The 20,665-nt window shown below is 31.4% G+C and overlaps 3 protein-coding genes and 1 long non-coding RNA gene across 11 annotated transcripts; 3 read left to right on the top strand and 1 right to left on the bottom strand.

Moving 5' to 3' along the window:
- Positions 1–201: 201 nt before the first annotated feature.
- LOC121114394 (trimeric intracellular cation channel type 1B.1) lies at positions 202–4,226 on the top strand. Its single transcript, XM_040708344.2, has 7 exons — positions 202–444; positions 635–791; positions 2,268–2,363; positions 2,629–2,805; positions 3,202–3,322; positions 3,395–3,545; positions 4,013–4,226. The coding sequence occupies exons 1-7, from the start codon at positions 324–326 to the stop codon at positions 4,015–4,017; spliced, it is 828 nt and encodes a 275-aa protein (XP_040564278.1). The 5' UTR covers positions 202–323; the 3' UTR covers positions 4,018–4,226.
- A 5,531-nt stretch (positions 4,227–9,757) lies between these two features.
- On the top strand, positions 9,758–12,155 carry Rab30 (RAS oncogene family member Rab30). 6 transcript variants are annotated; one of them, XM_071886892.1, is made up of 5 exons: positions 9,758–9,889; positions 9,964–10,161; positions 10,221–10,282; positions 10,451–10,724; positions 10,799–12,155. In XM_071886892.1, exons 2-5 carry the CDS (start codon positions 9,991–9,993, stop codon positions 10,901–10,903), a joined length of 612 nt encoding a protein of 203 aa, XP_071742993.1. In that variant the 5' UTR covers positions 9,758–9,889; positions 9,964–9,990; the 3' UTR covers positions 10,904–12,155. The 6 variants fall into 6 exon arrangements, with proteins under 6 accessions (XP_071742993.1, XP_040564281.1, XP_040564283.1 ...); XM_040708347.2 differs by having other exon boundaries at positions 10,784–12,155; XM_040708349.2 differs by having other exon boundaries at positions 9,792–9,896.
- A 1,975-nt stretch (positions 12,156–14,130) lies between these two features.
- On the bottom strand, positions 14,131–15,721 carry REPTOR-BP (REPTOR-binding partner). 3 transcript variants are annotated; one of them, XM_071886893.1, is made up of 2 exons: positions 15,456–15,721; positions 14,131–15,074 (listed from the first exon to the last, which is right to left on the bottom strand). In XM_071886893.1, exon 2 carries the CDS (start codon positions 15,057–15,059, stop codon positions 14,457–14,459), a length of 603 nt encoding a protein of 200 aa, XP_071742994.1. In that variant the 5' UTR covers positions 15,060–15,074; positions 15,456–15,721; the 3' UTR covers positions 14,131–14,456. The 3 variants fall into 3 exon arrangements, with proteins under 3 accessions (XP_071742994.1, XP_040564284.1, XP_040564285.1); XM_040708350.2 differs by having other exon boundaries at positions 15,140–15,676; XM_040708351.2 differs by lacking the exon at positions 15,456–15,721 and adding an exon at positions 15,171–15,396.
- LOC121114398 (uncharacterized) lies at positions 15,505–16,129 on the top strand. Its single transcript, XR_005863256.2, has 2 exons — positions 15,505–15,644; positions 15,728–16,129. It is a non-coding gene; the product is annotated as an uncharacterized lncRNA (long non-coding RNA).
- Positions 16,130–20,665: the final 4,536 nt, after the last annotated feature.

The raw sequence follows: 20,665 nt of genomic DNA, 5'->3' as shown, positions 1-20,665 counted from the left end.
GCTGTTTCTCCTTTTTAGCAGAAAATCAAAAACATTCATAAATTAATAATAATACATTCACTCCATGAACTGCTGAGGAGAAAATGAAAGAAACAGAGAGAGAGAGAGAGGGAAAGAACAATGAGAGAGCTTAAGAGACAGGAGGAGAGGGAGGGGGGGGGAATAAAGAAAACCTCCGCGCACGCGCACGATTTTTATTTTGAAAAGCAAGTTACTTAGTAAAGTATTACATATTTCGGTAAGGGGTTGTCTGTGATTTTTTAAAGGAAAAATAGTATAAACAATATCTGGTGAGTGAGTGCCGATAAAGACAAAGAATCATCATGGATCCAGAGATTTTTTTGGATGTAGCCAATCAGGTTACACGATTGAAAATGTATCCGGTTTTCGATCTTGCTCATTCTGTTTGTTGTTTACTTGCTATTCGTGAAGAATTGGGTTCAGGCAAGTAGCTTTATTCTTGGATTATTTGTACATTTATTAAGTGTCTGCGTGCGTGTGTGAGTGTGTACAATGATTCCTTGAACGCCCAATTTTATTTTATTTTATGTGACTTGTTATTTCGTTCTATGAATATATTTTGAACATTTTTCCACTTACAATTGTAATATTTTGTATTTCATTTGTTTTACAGAGGGGATTTCCTATTCCCGGAAGCATCCATTATCATGTTGGATCACGTCCATGCTCGTCATATTTGCTGGGAGCGTACTTGCCAATTTTCTCCTGGGGGAACCTATGCTAACACCGCTCAAAAACAACAATCAACTCCTCATAGCCACTATGGTTTGGTAGGAATGGGGTTTACTCAGTTTTACAAACTGTGTTTTTCTATTTGTATGCAGTATTTCTTTGTAACTAGTAGAAGCAGATTGTACAAGTGACTATCAAAAATGAGATGAAACATTTTAAATGAAGAATCTACAACATTTGTCGCAATATAAATTCCATTTAGATATTTGCAATTGGCGTGAGAATCACGCATTTTCACATGTTCTCAAACCACAACACCGCACATTGAATATCTTGCTTATTTAGATTATATGTCTAATAGTACATTTTCTATCTCAACTATTCGTTCTCTTTTAATCATAAAAATACATTTTACGACACAGATTCGGATATGTAATAATTTATGAACTAATTGAGCGTATTTAAAGAACATACTACAAACTTTGACCTCCGATTACCGAGATATGAAAATTTATAGCCCTGTATTCGATACATTTATAAATAAATTATACCCATTAAAAAAAATACACGTTTATCTTTGCCATAGGAGAAAAATATTGTTCTGATATGGAAAATTCGACTCTGATTGTGTTTTTGAAACTATGTACAAATTGCAGCCCAAAAATGGGAAAATAGTAAAATTCATAAAAATGACTGGTAGTCGTAATATGGTTAAATCAAATGTTGAGGAAAAGAAATAGCTACTTCTGCAATCTGTTTATGCTCATATTTACAAGATACAGCTTTTACAACACGTGTATACTATAAACATATGCGTTGTTTTAAGTACATAAATACTAGACAAATAGTCAACATATCAAAAATATGAAATTTAAATGCAATATAAAGAATACGTCATGTGGGTCCAGGCGGGAATAATTTTTATCAAAATTGAGTTAAGATTTAATTTGTATTCTTTGGCCAATTATCTTCAACATCTAACATCTCGAAAGGGGGCCAGCGACACCACTGGTGGGATCGATTTAGACCAAATTTTTATTATTTGACCGTTTCAAAACCGAATTTCTTTAAAGGAGCGAATTAGTTTGGTCCCAAAAAAAATATACCACTCTCAGACGGGTCTATGATTTCCTAATTGAAACCCAGTATCAATATATATATTGAAATTGTCTTGTAAATATAATCTTAAACAACATTTTTTAGAGAAAGGAGAACATCCTAATTTGTTTTTCATATATTTATGTACAATATACATCCCAATATTTCATAAAATCTGTCCAGTTTTCAAAGATTGTGAAAACCAATTTCGGCTACTTTAAATGCAAATTACGACACACTAGAGGGAATATAAGAATAATTTTTTTATTGAAATTGACTATGATTTTTCAAAAAATACAATGTATTTAATTTTTAATTTTGAGAACAATCATTCCTGCTTGATTTTGTGTTGACGGGCCTATATGTAGACTCTGTGACAGAGTATATTATAAGCCTAATTTCTTCATTAGCTAATTTTATACGATTACAATCATGATCCCAACATTCATAATACGTATGTCCATTTATTCTTGCAGGTTCGGAATTTTCTATCTCCCCTTCGATGTTGGCTACAAGATATGCAAATTTCTTCCCATAAAGATTATGTGTGCAGCGCTAAAGGAAGTCTATAGGTGATTTTCATACCTTAAATACTTAAAATATCACATTGTCCGATGAAAAGTTTTTCACTCTCATTGTAACATATAAATTTTGCAATAGTTTCGTCAATTGTATTTTTACCTATTTTTGAATTGAAAAGATAAAATTACTCAGACTTTTTTTAACTTCTATTTTGTACTGCTAAATCAAAATGTGTTCTTCGTTCAATATTTTGTACACTGTTTTAATACATTCTCAACTCCTAACATAATCAAACAAATATTTCTCATTTTACAGAGCCAAAAAAGTGCATGACGGTGTTTACCACGCTTCAAAGCTCTTTCCTAATGCGTATATAGTTATGATCATTATCGGTGCAATCAAAGGCAACGGCCAATCTTTCATTACTGTTGCAGAGAGGCTTGCTCGAGGAATTTGGACACCTGAAGCTCAAGAAATACTTAGACCCTCATTGTAAGACGTTAAATAATTAATTAATATTCCATTTACCCATGTTTATATAAATCAATGAATACATTTATGTATGTCAATAATATCAATTTGACTTTTATTTATTTAGCTGTTTTATTATGCAGCTGAATATATAAAATATGATATGAATTAGATATTGAATATTTTGCCTTCAATTTACATTATAATAAGGGGACTTATTATTCTATAGTCAATATTTGATCAGTAATTATGTATGTACATACCCACATTTATCCGTTTTCCTCTTATTAATAACTTATAATCTATTCAGTACCTTACATGAATTACTTAAAAATTCGTGATAATATGTTTTAGGAGATGTTTCATTATAAGTTAAAAGAAAATAATTATATGATCAATATGTCATCTTTTTTTCAGCTCAACAAAGGCGTGCATTGCAGCTGCTCTTGTATTCGTCGTGGATAGAAAAACGGATCTTATTTCTGCTCCACATGCTCTTGTTTATCTCATGGTAGTTTCATTCTTCGTTTATTTCAAAGTACGTAGAGAGAAATAACAAACAAAGCATCGATTTTATTCTTACCTTTTTATGATTATTTCTCCATTTCAGCTCTCTTCAATACTCCTAGGAATTTCAGATCCCTTCATTCCATTTGAAAATCTATTTTGTGCCATATTCTTAGGAGGAATATTTGACGCTCTCCAAGAACGATTCTACGGTAAACCCAAGTCAGAGGAGAAAGTGGAAATTTCGAAACAAGGTATTATTAAGAAATAAAAAACATATGAGGCACATAAACACAAAAGCAGGCTCGAATGATTTTTCTCAAAATTGGTCGTAGATTACAGTAGTATTCTTCGGCTAATTATTCTCTATTTCTATCAACAAATTATTCAATTCTCCCTTTTAAGGACCCGCAAATTGCACTTTAAGTACTCAAAATTGGAAATAGATAGATTTTATATGAGAGACCATATCATGAGCAATATAAGTTTCTTAAATCAGATAAAGGTATAGCTAAAATACTTGGGTATTTTAACTTATACCAACAATTTGAATACAAAGCTTATAATTGACTCAAATATGTATATGAAACATTGGGCTGTATGATATGAAGTATTTAAAAAAATGGGGGTTTTTTCTTTTCTTGATTTTTGTTCAAGATACATTTTATGTTGATACTCTACATATTCAATAAGTAGACACTGTATTCTTTTATCTTTTCAGACTAAGGAAAGCTTCCTGCTCAAACTATTATCCATAGCAGATCTACCAAATTAAATATTGACGTTGATGAAAAAAGTGGTGAGTCTAAGCATGTGTCAACGCTCATTTCTTAAGCGAAAGAATATATTGAATATCAGGAGGATCTTCTTACTGGATGCACCACTTTGTTTATTACAAAATCATCTATTTATTTAATATATACAAAACAAATATATTTTATTGTTTTTTATTTTTATTGCCTCTTTAAATACATATTATGTATTTAATATTCAGAAACATCACACTTGAAAGCAACGTTCTTTTAGCTGGACTTGGCAAGTCTATGTTGTAAATATTTTTTCTTGGAGTATAGCGTTCAGATTATGTCATATTGCACAATTTATTGATCATACTTTTTGTAACAATATTTTTTTTTAATGAGAAATATTGCTAAAACTATTAGAACTGCTTCTTGTTATAAGAAGGTGAAAGTCAAATAATGATCTACGCCAAGTTATTAAATGCTAATTGGTTATTCTATGACAAATAGTTAATAAATTAATTATGGAAATATCTCAATTTGAACAGAAATTGTATGCATACAAGTATTGCAATATCTATGTATATCCTGATAAAAGTGTGTACATAAATATGGATAGGTCAAACTAGTGTTGTATCTCTGAGGAACACTTGCAGTCCGTGTCCTGGACAAATTTCTTGATTGACGCCTGTGCTGGGAATTTGGAAATATAATTTTTATTTTTTTAAATAGATATAAAAAAGTGTAACAAATGAAATATGGACACATAAATTATTAAAAAAGTCCAAGTATTTTCTAAAAAAAGGGTTCACATATTTGAAATTCATCAAATTTAAAAATAAATAAAAGAGCCCTTCACATGTATCTTTGCTCCAGGCCCCTCTTACAGATCTTCCTTTAACTCCAAAAAATAAAATTGAAAGGCTTTCTAAACCAGCCTAGTCATTCAAAATGCAATGATCGAACTAATGAGTAAAATTGTGACAGTGGGCATTTTGAAACAAATTTAGAGCAAATGTCACACTACAGGGTGTCCACGATAAATTGGAACTATTTAAAATTCAACCTGCTTGATAAAAATGGAATTTGGAGTGTATTTGTTAATATGAAAAAGTTAGACATGATATTAAACAATAAATTTATACAACATGTCCTCCTTCAGCAACCACCATCTTCTCCATCCTGCCCCTAAAGGATTTGCATGCCCTGATGACTTCCGCGGAATCGAAAGCATTCCACTCCCTCGTAATTGGAGCCCTTCAGGGCCGCAATGCTCTTGTGGCTTACCTTGCACACCTCCCTCTCCAACTTCCCCTACCAATAGTAATCACACGGATTGAGGTCGGGTGAGTTGGAGGGCCAGGTGTTGCGATCCCAGAAAGTGATGTCGTGGAAGTTGAAGAGGTTAGTGGTTCTCATGGCGATGTGTGCGGGCGCTGAGTCTTGTTGGAATATGAACTCCCTCCCAGCGGCCGTATCCTTCATCCAGGGGATGACGAACTCCTCCATGACTTCGCAGTACCTTATCGCGTTTACCCTTTCCTTGGGATTGAAGAAGAAAGGAGGCATCACCTCACCGGTGCTGCAGATGACACCCAGGGTCATCACGAAGGCTGGGAACTTTGTGGTGAAGACCGCAGGGACCTCTTCTCTCTCCTTGGTAAGCCACCTGTCATTCTGGACGTTGTAGCTTCTGTCGACAATCCAGTTCTTCTCGTCGGAGAAGAAGATGATTCTTCCTCCATGGCTCTTCGGGTCATTGAGGAGACGCTTACCGTTGGTGAGCCTGGTGGCCTTCATGGATGCCGTGAGGATGTGTTGTTTGGCCATTCGGTATGACCTGTACCCGAGGTCCTCATTCACAGCCTTGGAGACCAGATGCTTGCTCACTCCACGGTTCTTGGCCAACCTGGACAAGGAAGTCTCTGGTGAAGCCTTGATGGACTTCCGGAGGCCTTCAAGGAAGCGGGGAGTGCGGATTCGGTCACTTCTCATGTTGTGGGCCTCGCGGCAGACCTTCCCCTCAACCTCCCAGGCATTGAAGATCCGGTTTTAAAACATTAAAATTCACTACTCATCGTGAATTGATCGCTTTATTGTTTCGATCCTGGTATCGAATTCACAAGGAAGGAGTCCACTCTAACCCTTACGAGGTCTGGTAGTTGTCCTCACATGTGTTTCCTCATGTGTCCGACTCGGACACAATATTAAAATTTAGAAATGGACGGGACGTCAAATTGTTTGACACCAATACATCCTAATTAACGTATGTTGACTCATGCTCCAACTAGTTTGCGTCAACTACTCCCCTAACAACTTTTTGACTTCCAACACAAATTATCCCAGTGAATACTTGATCGACTATCAACATAACAAAAAATCATGTGCTAAAAAAACAATTCTGAGTTTGTAAATTCAGAAAATGCGTCACAGCACTCAAAAAACTATAGCAATACATGGGCAATACGTAAAAAAATTGACAATTTTAAGATTAAAACAGGAAAAACAGTTGGTGCATCTTTCTTTTTCCAAATTATTTATTAGACCAACAAATAACAAATTGACAAATATCTCTGAATGATGAATTACCGCCTACTTTTGGTAAATTAAAAGATTTTATTTATATTAAGCTTATTTATGTATAAATTCTAAACTAAAACGATTTACTATAAACTATAATTATATAATAGGTAAATTTATATTGTAAAACTTACTTGTATACAACTTTTGTTATATAAGTTTATGTCCATTTGATGTAAATATAATCAAACCTTTGACACTCTAGAAAATGCAACATATAATTGACCATGTGAAAATAATGATTTTGAATATAGAGCAATTTTTTCAAATGTTTGACCCTATGATTGATTTATTGGCATTGCCATTGCTGACTTGCCATGTTACTTCTTCAACCATAATGAAGATTGTAGATACATACTAAAATTAACTTGCACATAATCTTCCTTATTCCCTTTTTTTAATTCGTAATGTAATATACGTTCTGTTAGTATAATACTTCGTTTTTTGGATTTTTAATTTTTTGGTGCATTTTCGAATCGACAACCTATACCTTAAAAAAATTTAGACACACGGGGAATCTATCTTGTTTTATCAAAAAATCAACTTATTTGAAAAAAAATCAAAATTGCCTTCAAGAGCCCAGGAATCCAGTCTGATCAGAATTAAACATGGCCTGATGTACGTAACTCATAACTCTGAACAACTTTTATTTTATGTCTAAAGGCTGTATCTGTCTCTGTTTTTAAAATAAATGCGTTTTTATCATTGTTTCTTTCTAAGCGGGGCATACATTATTTTAATACCATGTACTAGTGATGTGCCACGAGCAAAACTCTTAAATTGGTACTCGAGTTTTATGAAGTAAATAAAAAAAGACGCAGAAATTTCTACTCGTGGCCATAAAAGTAGAGTGTTACTTATATTAATCCAATATTCCATTGGAAGTTTATTTTTTTCACGTTAAAAAAAAATTCCAATTTTTTACCACTTTTTTTGCTATAACTCTTTTGATTTTTAATTCAACCAATCTTGTCTCCTTGAGCTGAAAAAAAACCAGTTTTTTTGTTTTGGGTATAGCATAAGCCAGGTTTAAAAGAGGTACCCATGCAAAATTTCAGCCTCCTAGGTTCAATGGTGGGTGCACTTATAAAGAACAGACACACACATTATCCTTTATATATATACAGATTTAATTGATAAGTCCATTTTTTTAGTTTTTTTGTCCAATTGTAGCGTTTTTAATGATTTTTTAAGTCGCCAGGGTGATACAGCTGTATCTGAGTTCCAAATAGCTCTGGAAAAATGGTTTTAGGCACTAGACGGTGCAAATATAAGAGAGAAGGGGGGTTAGATTAAAGATCTAGGTTCGCTACTAAGCTTGTCGGGGCCCAATTAGTATTATAACTATAATATTTCTTAAGCCAGTGTTTCCCAAACTTTACTATGCCGAGGCCACCCTGCATTCAAACTTTTTTAGCTGAGGCCCCTTTATACACAATATGTGTACTATATATGTGTAGACTGAAAGCAATCCTCAATTCTGTAGTGTATTTAGAAACTACAAAGGTTCTTCTTTCCTTCCTTCTTCCCGTCCTCTTTTTTTTAAATTATTATTTAACATCTGTATATGCAAAGTACTGTTTTAGCTTCTATCTTAATAGTATAAATAGCTGTAACTCTCATGTATTTATTAGAGTAGCGTCGTGTAACAAAGATTTCTATAATATACTTGTTTATATATAACTTTCTAGTCTCATTCCTCCATGCAGTCTCCTTGTTTCTCTCTGTTGTCCTGGATTCCCGGTATTGAAGAGTTTGTGTCTTTCAACCTCGTCAAGACACAACAAATTCTCCATGTTCCTGCACCCTCCCCCTAGCCTCCCATCACAGCCCCCACTTTGAAAACAATTGTCTTAAGCAACCTTAGTTTTCGGCCCCCAGCTGGAACTTGGGATACTACGCACTCTGCGTATAAGGTAGCTACGGCCCTGTTTTTAATCTAATATCATTTCCTGGGCCCGAATTTTACAAGGAATCCCATTGTTTTAAGTGCATTTTACAAAATTGAACCTGAATAAAAAATAAACGAGACCGGTAAAACTGAACCGAAATTGTTGACGTGAAAGGACTGAGACCAGGACCGATAGAACCGCTTAACCTGAACCGGGCACAACCTTGCAAATTGCCTAATTTTCATAGGTATTGAAGCAATAGATTTGAAACATCTTACCTAGTCGAGGACCATTACTAAAAACTCAATATTAGACTAATGCCTAACCTTGAAATCAACTATTGGTAATAATAACTATTGTGCTCTTTTGGTATTTGAATCAATGTAACAACATAATTGTCTAGTGGACAGAAAAACAAAAAACTATGAAAAAAGCTCTTCATTGTCATAGATATTTCCTTCCGAATCAATTCTCCTTACATCCTCATAATAACATAGTCTAAATTTAGATACCTAAAACATATTTTATAATATGACCAGTTTAAACCAGCCACTACTGGAACGTAGGTACGTGTTTACCTAAATATAAATTTGGATCATGTATGGAATATAAAATTAAATTTATGAAAATTTACATTAACTTTTATACATTTATTATACAATTTTATTTTGACAATACGATTTTATTGTTATTAAATATTAAAGTTTACGTATAATGTACGAGCCCTTATTTTTTATATTAAAGGGTGGGGCTAGGACAAGTGGCCCAAATGGCTTATAACCAACAAGTTCATATAAAAATCTCAATTTCCCATAATTAAAGGATTTCCACTGTTAGAAATAATTACCCGATTAAATAAATAAATATATATTGACTTGTCAATACTCCTTTTTTTCAGAATGACCAAAATGAACAATAAAAAACCCTTCATCAATAATTAGTATTTTGAATTCTTCATTAATTAATGTCAAATATGTTTCATTAAAACAAAAATAATTAGTATTACTAATGTACTTAATTGTAAGCATTTTCTAATAGGTTCATTAATGCACGGACATCATATTAATTCATGCTACCTCACCGAAGAAATTGTTTGTTAATTAAATAGTCATGGTTCATATTCTCCACATAAAAATAGACTCAAATTTATTTAAATGGTAATGTAAGAACTAAGCACTTAGGTTTGAATGAATGATCATCAAACTTTTTAGCTGAGAAAATCTAGTGAAAAGGGATCTGTGCGCCTCGTATTACTGCTGTATAATAATGGCCATGAAAAGTAAACTGAATCGTGACGTAGACTAGAAAAGAAAAGAAAGAAAAGGAAAACAGGGCTAAAAGAAATAAAGAGAAAAACACTAACAGGAATAATTTAATATCTAAAAAGTAAAAAGTAAAATCAAATGGAAGCAGAGAAAAACTAAAAAGTGTTCTCTTGCATAACAATACTCTTTTTGTAGGTATGAAAAGGCAAAAACTACAATAGAATGGAAGACTACAAGTATTTATTCAAAGTTGTTCTTGTTGGTAATGCTGGAGTTGGCAAAACATGTCTCGTACGGCAGTTCACACAAGGAATGTTTCCTCCGGGACAAGGGGCCACCATCGGTGTAGACTTTATGATCAAAACGCTGGAGATCCAAGGGGAAAAGATAAAGGTAATTTGTGTGGGATGTTTAATTAGCCATTCCTCATCCAATTCTTATTATTTCCACAGCTCCAAATATGGGACACGGCTGGACAGGAACGGTTCAGAAGTATTACACAAAGTTACTATAGGTAAATCCCATCGGAAGTTGTTTGAGAAAACGGCCCATTGCACGCTTTAATAGCACAAGGATGATTTCATATTGTAACTTATGATGCTACATTCATCAATTTACTATGCAAATTCCTAGCGATGGCTTCCAGGATGTTTCATGATTCTTATTGTGTTTTTTTTTTTAGATCTGCTCATGCTCTCATTCTAGTCTTTGATGTTTCCAATCAGCCAACTTTTGATTCGTGTCCAGAATGGCTGAGAGAAATTGAGGAATATGCATCTCCTAAAGTGTTAAAGGTATTGGTAGGAAACAAAACGGATAGGGATGATCGAGAAATCCCCGAAGAAATTGGGGAGGATTTTGCTCAGCGTTATTCTATGTATTACCTCGAAACCTCTGCTAAAAGTTGTGATAATGTTGAAAGGCTTTTTGTTGAAATTGCACAGGAATTGTTACAGGTATCATTCATAGTTATCCAATTGTTAGATTTAGAATGGTTAAGGACTGCTATATTAAGGGTTATTTTTTTCAGCAAGCAAAGTCAAAAGAGCTACCTAGTTATAGTAATAGTGCCCAACAAATCTTACAACCCGGTTCTTCATCTGAAGTGAACAAAAAATGCTGTCAAAGGTTATAGTCCATAACCTCACGTTGTTTATGTTATAATATCTATTATAATAAGTATGATGGTATATCTTATTTCATTCTCTTGAGAGTACGAGAAGAAAAATATGAAATCGTCCGTTATCACACTTCGAGTTTTCTACACATTCTCTAAATATGACTGTTCCCATTCCCACCTTTTTTTTAATTATGTAACTTTGCTTTTGATATTAGATCATCATATTAAACATTTTTGGAGCTTACTCATGTTAGAACGAACTCAATCTTGTAAACCAATAGAACATCATAAGTGTATCAATAGGATTCCTTTATATTTTACTAATTGATTAATTAGGTATTTGTTAATCTATACAACATTTTTCTTCTTTTTAAAGTTTAGATTAATTTAGTGTTAATTTACTTTTTAATATGAAAAAACTATTTAGACCAAAAGTAACTAAAAATATTGCATTTAATAATTAATTAATCATTCAAACATCACAAATAAACATATGATTTAATGTAGTCTATTATTGTAGCATTAATTATTTTGTAGAAACCCTTTTTCGTTTGTTTATATTTCATCTGCATGATGGCGTCAAAGATTTGTTTTCGTATATAGATACTACTTCCCTAATTAAATGCATGTTTATTTTGCACTTATGTCCTAATCCTATGATGACCCTTGATGGTTCAACCACTCAGTTATAATATAAATATTTGTACTCTGTTGTGAATGTCGCTTTAGTTTTTAGAACCCATTGCTCTTATTACCATTATTGTTTTTTGAATTATGACCCATATATTAGTATGTATATCTATATATTATATTTATATTTTATTAGAATGATCTAATTCTACATGATTATATATATTCAACCTATTCATTTTATTCATCTCCTATTTAAATTATATCAGATTACTCCACTTCCTACACTTTTCATATCTTTGTCTTTCGATCTGATTACATTTATTCAAATTGAATAAATGAAGACAACTCTAGTCATAATTCCTAAGAACTTTATGAGTAGAATTGTTTATTAATATTTCTATTTGGAGAACAATAAGAGAATATATTCATTCGTTCCATTCTTTTTTTAAGCATTATGAATAGCAAATTCTTTGATATGATTGTGAAAGGTGCCCCACATGATTCATGACTGGTTGGTATTATATGTTCATATCATTTTAATTCTATTTTATATTGATTTTTATTATATTCTTACCTAACCCTCAACAGATGTACTTGACTAGAAAATAAATTACTACTATTTATTAAAAAAAAACAATATTGTCAATTTTATGATCAGGAGCCTTAGTTTATTTATTTGTTCTTCAGACAAAATAGGAATTACAGACATGAGCTGATGTCAAAGTATTTTTCTATCCTGTATCATTAAAAAAAAATTATTTCGATCTGATTATAACATTAGTCATAACAAATGTGGACAATGTGTTAAGCTTTCCCTGGCTACAAAAATTGAACAACAATATATTTTTTATTCCCTTTTTTTTCTGATTGCATCATATAAAGTATCAAAATTTCTAAGAATTTTCTCCAATTCCAATATGTTGTAGATATTTGATATTTTGCCTGATACATCGTTTTTCTGATTTCGATCCAATATATCAGCCCACGTCGAATATGAATATTTTTTCATTTCTTATAGAAAATATGGGATGAAATGTAGTATTAGGACTATAGGTGTTTTCTTTGACTATTAATAGTCTAGTGATATATTCAATATTATCTAAAAATGCGTATTAACGTATGCAAATGTTGAAGCCAACATCAACATTTCTGCCAATGAGAAAGCGAGTAATAACATTTGAAACCTGCGGACATGAGTAAGGAATCAAATATAAATCAAAATATTTGCATATTTTCTGTAAATCATTTATACATGGAATTCTAGATCATATGGTTTGATTTCAGTGCATTTATACATAAAATACTACATTTATAGGAAAAATTTCAATGAGACTCTTTAGGAATCAAGAATAAATACTCATTCAAATAATGTATAATTGTTTTACCTTTTTTTAACTAAGGGAGATAGAAACAGTTGAAACATATAACACATTCCTATGCAAATAAGTGTCTTCTAAGTAATTTCAAGTTTAAATTTTAAACATGTACATTATTTGAGTAAAAATTTGATATACATTACTACTTAATGAAATTTGAATCGTCCCTTTGTAATTGATCAAAAAGTGAAGTTTTCCAATAGTTTCCAATCTTCCCTTCAGTATTATAAAATTATTTGTAAATTTTAGACCTTAGATGGAGTTCAAAGATAATCTACATATATGTACTGCAGCATTATATACTGGTCGAATCCCTGCAGTTTAAGATTAAATATTTAAATACTTATAAGTGAGTCCTACAAAAAATTCCAATTTTGTCATTGTTTGATATAAATTATCTCATAATTTAAATCTCTAGATATTCATTTCTTAAAGTGGGTGTCGCAAAAAAAAACAACCTATTTTGACATGTAACCATTGTCAATAACGTAACATGTTAATAACCCACCGAGGTCAGCGTGACTGCAATATGCAGCATATTGTTTTTTCATTTAATCATGAAAATACATTTGATTTCACGAAGAGCAATGAACAAGCAACATCATGGATCGTTTTCTAAAAATAAAAATCCCACAAGAACTGAACATGATTAACTGTGAAATGAAGACTCAGCCTACTTAATTTAACTTATGCTGTTCTTCTGTTGTTGTATCGCTTTGGTGGTTAAGCAAATGAATCACTTTGTAAACTGTGTTTTTAAAGTGATAACTATTTAGTTTTTATTATACTCAGTTCACTATTGTCTCGTCTAAATAAACAGGGCCATAGCAGTGTTATTTTACACTGGCGTACCTTGAGACTTTATGTACTTTAGAAATCTGCTCCGACTGAAACAAGCTTGAGAAACAATTGATATCATAGTTAAGTCAAGAAAATGTCATTTTTAATACATTATAATGTATTTATTTATTAAATGAATAGATAATAATAGACATCTGTTAATATATAAGTATATCAATATTTATGCTGAAGAAAAAAAGTACACATAATTATTAAAAATATAATTTTAAATAGATAATATAATATATATTTATAGATATAATATGTAGTACGAATGTAAATGAGGTAATTTAAATAATAATACAAGTATTAATGAAATACTTTTCTAATCAAGCAATAAAAATTTCATTCTTTTGTTATATAACTTTTTTTTTAACAAATATAAATAAATTATTTTCTTTTTTGGAAATTGCAAAATCAAATCATGAGCAAGGATAGCCAATAATGGACAGGTTGAAATAAATTCAGTAGCATCAAAAACATAATTAAGGTCGGCTAAGTAAGAAGAACGGATTATGATACAGTAATTGGAAAAGGATCACGTATAGTAATGACAGGGAAATCACGATACACTTGTCCATGCAATTTAGTTTTACCTTAAAACTACCACGATTAAAATTCTTACTGGATTGAAATAAAATAATATTGCAAGGAAAAAACACAACTTAAATAAACTCAATTTCTAATACAAAAAAAACATCATGAAAGAGCAAACATTTTTATGAGCCACCAGACGCTTCTTGTCTCAAAAACTCTTCGAGTTCCTCAGGAATATTTCCCTTATCAATTTCATGACACCATTTTTGATAATTATACAACTCTTCTCTCAGAGACACGTTTGCCTTGTCTCTTTCAAGAATCAAGTCGTCCAGATATTGATAGCGAAGCTTTTTCCTTGCTCGGCATTCTCGAGCACTTTGTCGGCTTCTTTCTAATTTACTTTTCATATCGGTTATTAGATTTTTTTGCCCTGGTTTACGTCCCCTTTTGGAACGTGTAGCGACTGGCTGAGAAGAAGTTAGTAAAGCAGATTCTTCGCGAAGGGAGGAGGAGTAGTTCTCCGTTATGACCTCAGGGAGATCCTCCAATAGCTCCCGTACACCTTTTGAGTGAAACCCTACTTCTTTCCAATTGGAAGGAAGACTTGAAGACAAGGCAGCAGGTTGACTGTTGGAGAAGTTTGGATTTTTGACAGGGAGTTGATAAGAGGAAGAATCAAATGGATCCGGGAGGTGGATCTGATGCTGAGTGCTGGTCTCAGGGGAGAAGTCGAAAAGATCTTCAAAATTAACAGTAGAACTAGAGGGGTTCACGAATGCCATAGCATGTTACCAAATCTAAAACAAGATAAATATAAAAGATGTCGGCTTAGAAAACCTTTAGGAAGATAATGCAAATTTACACGAGGCAGATATAAGCAATTTTAATATAACCATGTGTCCGGGTGTGAGTATACCCTCAATTAGCTGAGCCACAACAGTACACACACGCCAGCCTCAGAGTATTATGTAGTAAAATAGGTCTTGCTAAAGCGTAATTTCCATTCAGCGAATATAAGCGATCGCCTACTTCCTCATACATGATCGCTGAGATAGTATATAAGCTCTTCCATTTTAAGAGCTACAAGCGAGCATGCGCTCATATTCGCTTAATGTAAACAATCAACGCCCGCATGAATATTTGCGCAATTCGATCAGAGAGAGGGGAAATTCACTTACGTCATCAAGTACTGCAAAAAAGATTTTGCGTAGTTATTCCTCCCTTTCATTTTCATTCTCAATATTCACACAGGATCTCCTTACTGAAACTGGCCACTCAACTCTCGATGAAGCTGCTGGAAGGATGGCTACTTCGTCTTATCTTCGAAGTGTCAAACAAGGGTATTGTGATGAAATGAAACAACCTCTGTGAGTGTGTACTAAGAACAGAATTAATGAAAAATAACAATAATAATAACAACGCTCTTTATTTTTTTTTATGGATCTGCCAGGAAGGAACGTCCGGCAGAAAAGGCGTGTTTCTCTGTAACCTTTCTTTCAGACTTACGTTCACAGATTCAACATGGAAAATGATGACAAAGAACTTGTATGAAAACTTAAAAGTGATGCAAGTTCTTGAGAAAACTAGAGTTGATCAATTTCATATGTATTCAGGAAGGAGAATGGAGAGTTAATATCTGATAGATGAATAACATTATTCATCATACTTAATAAGATGCAAAAGATATTTTGAAGATCTCCACCCATTTTCATTTTTTATTAATTTGATATTAATAAAAATGGAAATACTATTATTTCTACGGACCACAAGTAGACATACTTAGAGTAATGTCTAAATACCAACCCATTATTAGTCAATCCCTGAAATAAATATTTAAATAATATACTCCTCATTCCTCGTATGCGACTATTTTCATTATTTAAGTTAGAATTATCTACACTTTAGATGTTTGTAATATGAAAGTTATTTCGTACACATTTTGATAAGAGGATCAAATCCAAAGTCGCCCGTTTTTGTTTGCCATCATTGGAATAATCGTAGGTACCTCTCTAAGGATAAGATCTATAAGCTAAATTCAAATAAGATACATAAAGTACTTACCATATTTCATCAATTTAGAGATAAAACTATAATTTTAAAAATAATATTCTACTCACTATGGTTAACATATGTATATTTTTATTCAAGACTATAATTCACTTCTAGTTACTAGCTGTATGTATTCAATCATCAATTTATTTCAATGAGTATTGTTTTTGAAACTACTGATTTGCGTACAAGTATTAGTATATGATTCAATGAATGATAAGTTAAATTTAGATTCTTATTATTTTACCTGCTAGTTTCAATAATGGAAAGAACTATATATATATGTAGCATTTTCACGCCATCTTGGGGGCCTTAAAGCTTATATTTTACAACATAAAATGAACAAATTTCTAAAAATCTGGATTAAACTTCATCAGATTGTTTTAAGACACTGATATTTTGAATTAAATCTAAGTAATATGGACTAAAAATCCCTAAAAATGGTTAGATTTGTATATGTTTTTATCGATAAGGCACAAGGAAAGTAGGATAATTAGATAAAATTATCTTATTCTTTTCATTGTGATATTTAATTTTTATCTACAATATGGAAATCAGATTGTTTAACGATGTAATAACATATTTTTAATACATTTTAGGGTCAAATATATAAAAAAAATAGGCAATAGAGGAATTAATTTTTAATAAACAGTTAAAGTCATTTAATTTCTTGGTCTCATTTGTTAAACATCAAATAGTTCACTAGTTTCCTTTATAATGATGAAAAATGGCTTTCATTGTTCTAAAACTTGGTTGTTTAGGTCCCCAAAAAGGGTCCAAATCAACAATGCTGACGTCACTTGAAAACGGTCTATAGTATTAATATATTATGTAGTTAATGCTATTGCCTATTAGTATAAGCTTTAATTTGCTTGGAGAAGAGTTGTGTGATATATATTTGTTACATATTAAAGTTGCAAAGTATATTGCCACATCTTAATCAATGATCTAGATGTGGCAATTCATGATTTAAAATCATGAATCACTAGATAATATATGAATTAGTGGGAATTTTAAGAGTCAACGAAACCTACTATAACGAAGAACAGTTAACATGTTAACTCTTTAGTAGTCCTTCATAAATGCATTGAATGATGATATAAATAAATAGTTGTATTTGAATTTTTAAAAAGGGAGTGAGCTACAAGTCTTAAATTGGAATATTTTGGATTTAAAAAATTAATATATATATTTATAAACAATGTAGATATAACTGACCATAAGTATTCGTATAAGTCTTCTAAATTCACTTTAGACTAAATTTTATAACATAATTTTTTATTAAAAAATATAAATGCCATCTACATAAATAGTTCCATCTTGTAAAATTGGAAAAGTTGCTCAAAAAGATGTTAAAGAGGATGAAGAAGCTTCTTTTTATCAATTTCGTAGCAAAAATGGAGAGCTTTTAGAGAAACGGAAATCTATCATACCTTGAAATTAGATGTTTATTAAGTCTATTTTGTTACTTGTCTTAATTTTGTAACAAATAGAATTACACTCAAATATAGAATCGAATTGTACTTAAAAAACTAAATTTACTTGAAATAACTACATTAAAAATTCAGGAGACTTAATAACTATAATGAATTTGTATTTTACTTAACTTGGAATCAACTTATATGCTAAAATAAAATGATTTAAAAATTATATGTTACTATCATTTTAAAAGACCTCACCCATCGATTTTTTGAAATATTTTTACATGGTAAATTAGTTGATATTAAAAATAAACTTATTTGTTTCTTCATTTCAAAGACGAAGATTTTTGCACAGAATATATATATGTTCGAAAAAACCTATGAAACACCGTTGTCTGAAGGAAGATGAAGTTCCATCATTAAATCTTCATGATACTTTCATGATTGAGCAGAACACCAGAAGAACATCAAAATCTTCTTGTGCAGAAGAACAAGGAAGAAAACAATGAATAAACTTAATCAAATGTCTGAAATTTTTTTGGACGATAATAATGTTTGATTTTTATCTGAATTGAAGGGAAAGTTAGATCTGAATTGCGTTCCAAAAGGAATTCAAGTTATTTGGGTGGAAAATGATATTCAATTTTTATTCATAACTAAAAACTATGCAGGTCTAATAAAATTTAATTAACATATTGAAAGTAGTAATTTATGTATTGTTTTATATAATTTTATTAAAAATTCAATTATTAAAAAAAAAAATCTTTATTATCGAATAACTATCGAACAAAACCAACAAGGAATTTTAAATGTATATTCCAGTTTATAAAAATTATATTATAAAAGTATAAAAAATAATCATCACTATATTAAAAACAAATTTCCTTATTTGGTTAGGTTTTGCGGTTTAAAATCAAAGAACTAGAAACGATTTTGAACAGACCATGTAAATAGTAGGTTTATAGTTAAATTAATATAACATTAACGTTTTTATAATGGCAAAACGATCCGTTTAATGGGACTCTATCCCGTTGTTCTGATCGTTTATTATAGGTATCCAAATATCGTAGTAGTTGGATTCTAAATTGACATCTAACTTTCTTAAATTATTGATGATACAGTCATTGTAAGTTTCTTAATAACTATATGAAGTTTGAGCAAGCAATTAATTTGACCAGTCACAGTATCCATTACTTTTGATGAAGATTTAGCTACACTAAATCTGAAATATAATAATGATTTTAATACAATACTTCAAATAAAGGAGCTCACAAATACCATAATCTGATAACGTTCAGTATTGGATTTTTCCTTGTTCCTTAAACTTTAATTCTATACTATTTGAAAACTTTGAAATGTCGAATTTATAGAATTAGGAGATTATCAATCAAACATTCCGACTCAGAAAATATATTGATATGAGGCCTATATCGAGTCAATGATGGGATCAACAGTAAAGGAAATGATGAAAGGAGTGCATTTTAAAAGGTTTTGGAGTCATGGCCAAAGGATGAAAGTATGGTTTGGACTTAATCGGGTAAGGAAAATGACTCAGGAGGAGTCATTGACAGGCTTATTTCATTTGTGGTAAGGGAAACCATCCCGCCGGCCCACAAGAAAATCCCTATAACTTTATTCAGCTATTTATAAATAGTCATGGAATATTATATATCTCTATACGCTTATGCTGATAGCTCTTCCTCTAAAACCTCGACTTGTTTGATCTTTTATGAAGATATCGTAGATATAATAATATATGTTGACGTTGTAGTGCGCAAATTAGTAAAACTCGTGCACTTCTGAATGTATTCAGCTACATAGATTATTATATCCCTCTTTGATTAATTTTAAGGTCAGAAAATACCATCTATATAGTATAGTAATTCATGTCTAAATATACTTCTTTAGGCACATCTAGCCGGCCAGGAAGATGGAAGGCTAACTAGGTTTTTTTACCTAAACATAAGTGCCTCAGAAAAGGCACTGCTACAGATGAAGTACTCTATTTTCATTCTGTTCATATGTATTTTTTGCTCCCTTTTCACTGTTTATAAATTATGTTATTCTTGATTTATGTGGCATTTTTTCTTAAGATATAAAATTAGAAGGCACTAATATCATCCAAATGATCAAACTGAATTTGTGTCTGAGATATCTCATTTTGATGTCACAGATTGTAATTAAGTTTTAAATGTGGAAAATAATATTTATTTTATGGGGGATATATCGTTTATTCTATTTTCAATAAAGTAGCCAAAGATTGTTGCAGGAGTATGCTCAGCCCATCAAATGATTTAACCCTTCCATGCATGGTGTGCCATATATAGGACATACCCAAATTTTAGCCAATTATGTTGTAAGTACTTGGGTTTCTCTCCACAAAATAATAACTAAGTATCTCTTTATCATAATCCAAAAACCTGCTTATTTTCAGTCCTGTGGAATTTTTTTTTCTTCATAAAATAGTGGATCAATTATGAAGTTATTAGAATTTAATAATTAATTTTTTTTCACCTACAAATTAAAATTCATGCATCGAAGGGTTAAAAATTTCCATTGACGAAAATGGAAATCATCAACAGATTGGTTCGTTTTTAAATGAAGTCAATAGATGTGGACTTGTAACACCAAGTGATTTTATGTTCCTCACAGTTGTTCACATATATATATAATGTACTCCAAAAATATATGATACACATGTTACAAGAAAAAATAGTTTTCTCCTTTAAACATCTTATTCATGTATTTATAGCTGCACTTGAGGAAATACTGATGAGTCCAATAATATATTTATCCCTTTGCAAAGTTATAAACTACCTAAACCTATAGACAATAGTATAAGGATGAGTGGGGCACTCAGTCAAAGCTGTCATAATTTGGAAGAGTCTGGTCAATGTATTACTTTATCTCTACACAAC

The sequence above is a fragment of the Lepeophtheirus salmonis genome, chromosome 3 (assembly GCF_016086655.4).
Source record: "Lepeophtheirus salmonis chromosome 3, UVic_Lsal_1.4, whole genome shotgun sequence".
Classification (NCBI taxonomy): domain Eukaryota; kingdom Metazoa; phylum Arthropoda; class Copepoda; order Siphonostomatoida; family Caligidae; genus Lepeophtheirus; species Lepeophtheirus salmonis.
Note: the sequence above shows the minus strand (reverse complement) of the source record. Positions and strands in the feature narration are given on the sequence as shown.

Coding starts and splice junctions, on each gene's coding strand:
- LOC121114394 (XM_040708344.2), top strand. CDS start 324: ATGGATCCAGAGATTTTTTTGGATGTAGCCAATCAGGTTACACGATTG. Junction 445..634: donor TCGTGAAGAATTGGGTTCAG/GCAAGTAGCTTT, acceptor TTTGTTTTACAG/AGGGGATTTCCTATTCCCGG. Junction 2,806..3,201: donor GAAATACTTAGACCCTCATT/GTAAGACGTTAA, acceptor TCTTTTTTTCAG/CTCAACAAAGGCGTGCATTG.
- Rab30 (XM_040708347.2), top strand. CDS start 9,991: ATGGAAGACTACAAGTATTTATTCAAAGTTGTTCTTGTTGGTAATGCT. Junction 10,162..10,220: donor TCCAAGGGGAAAAGATAAAG/GTAATTTGTGTG, acceptor TTATTTCCACAG/CTCCAAATATGGGACACGGC. Junction 10,725..10,783: donor TTGCACAGGAATTGTTACAG/GTATCATTCATA, acceptor TGCTATATTAAG/GGTTATTTTTTTCAGCAAGC.
- REPTOR-BP (XM_071886893.1), bottom strand. CDS start 15,059: ATGGCATTCGTGAACCCCTCTAGTTCTACTGTTAATTTTGAAGATCTT.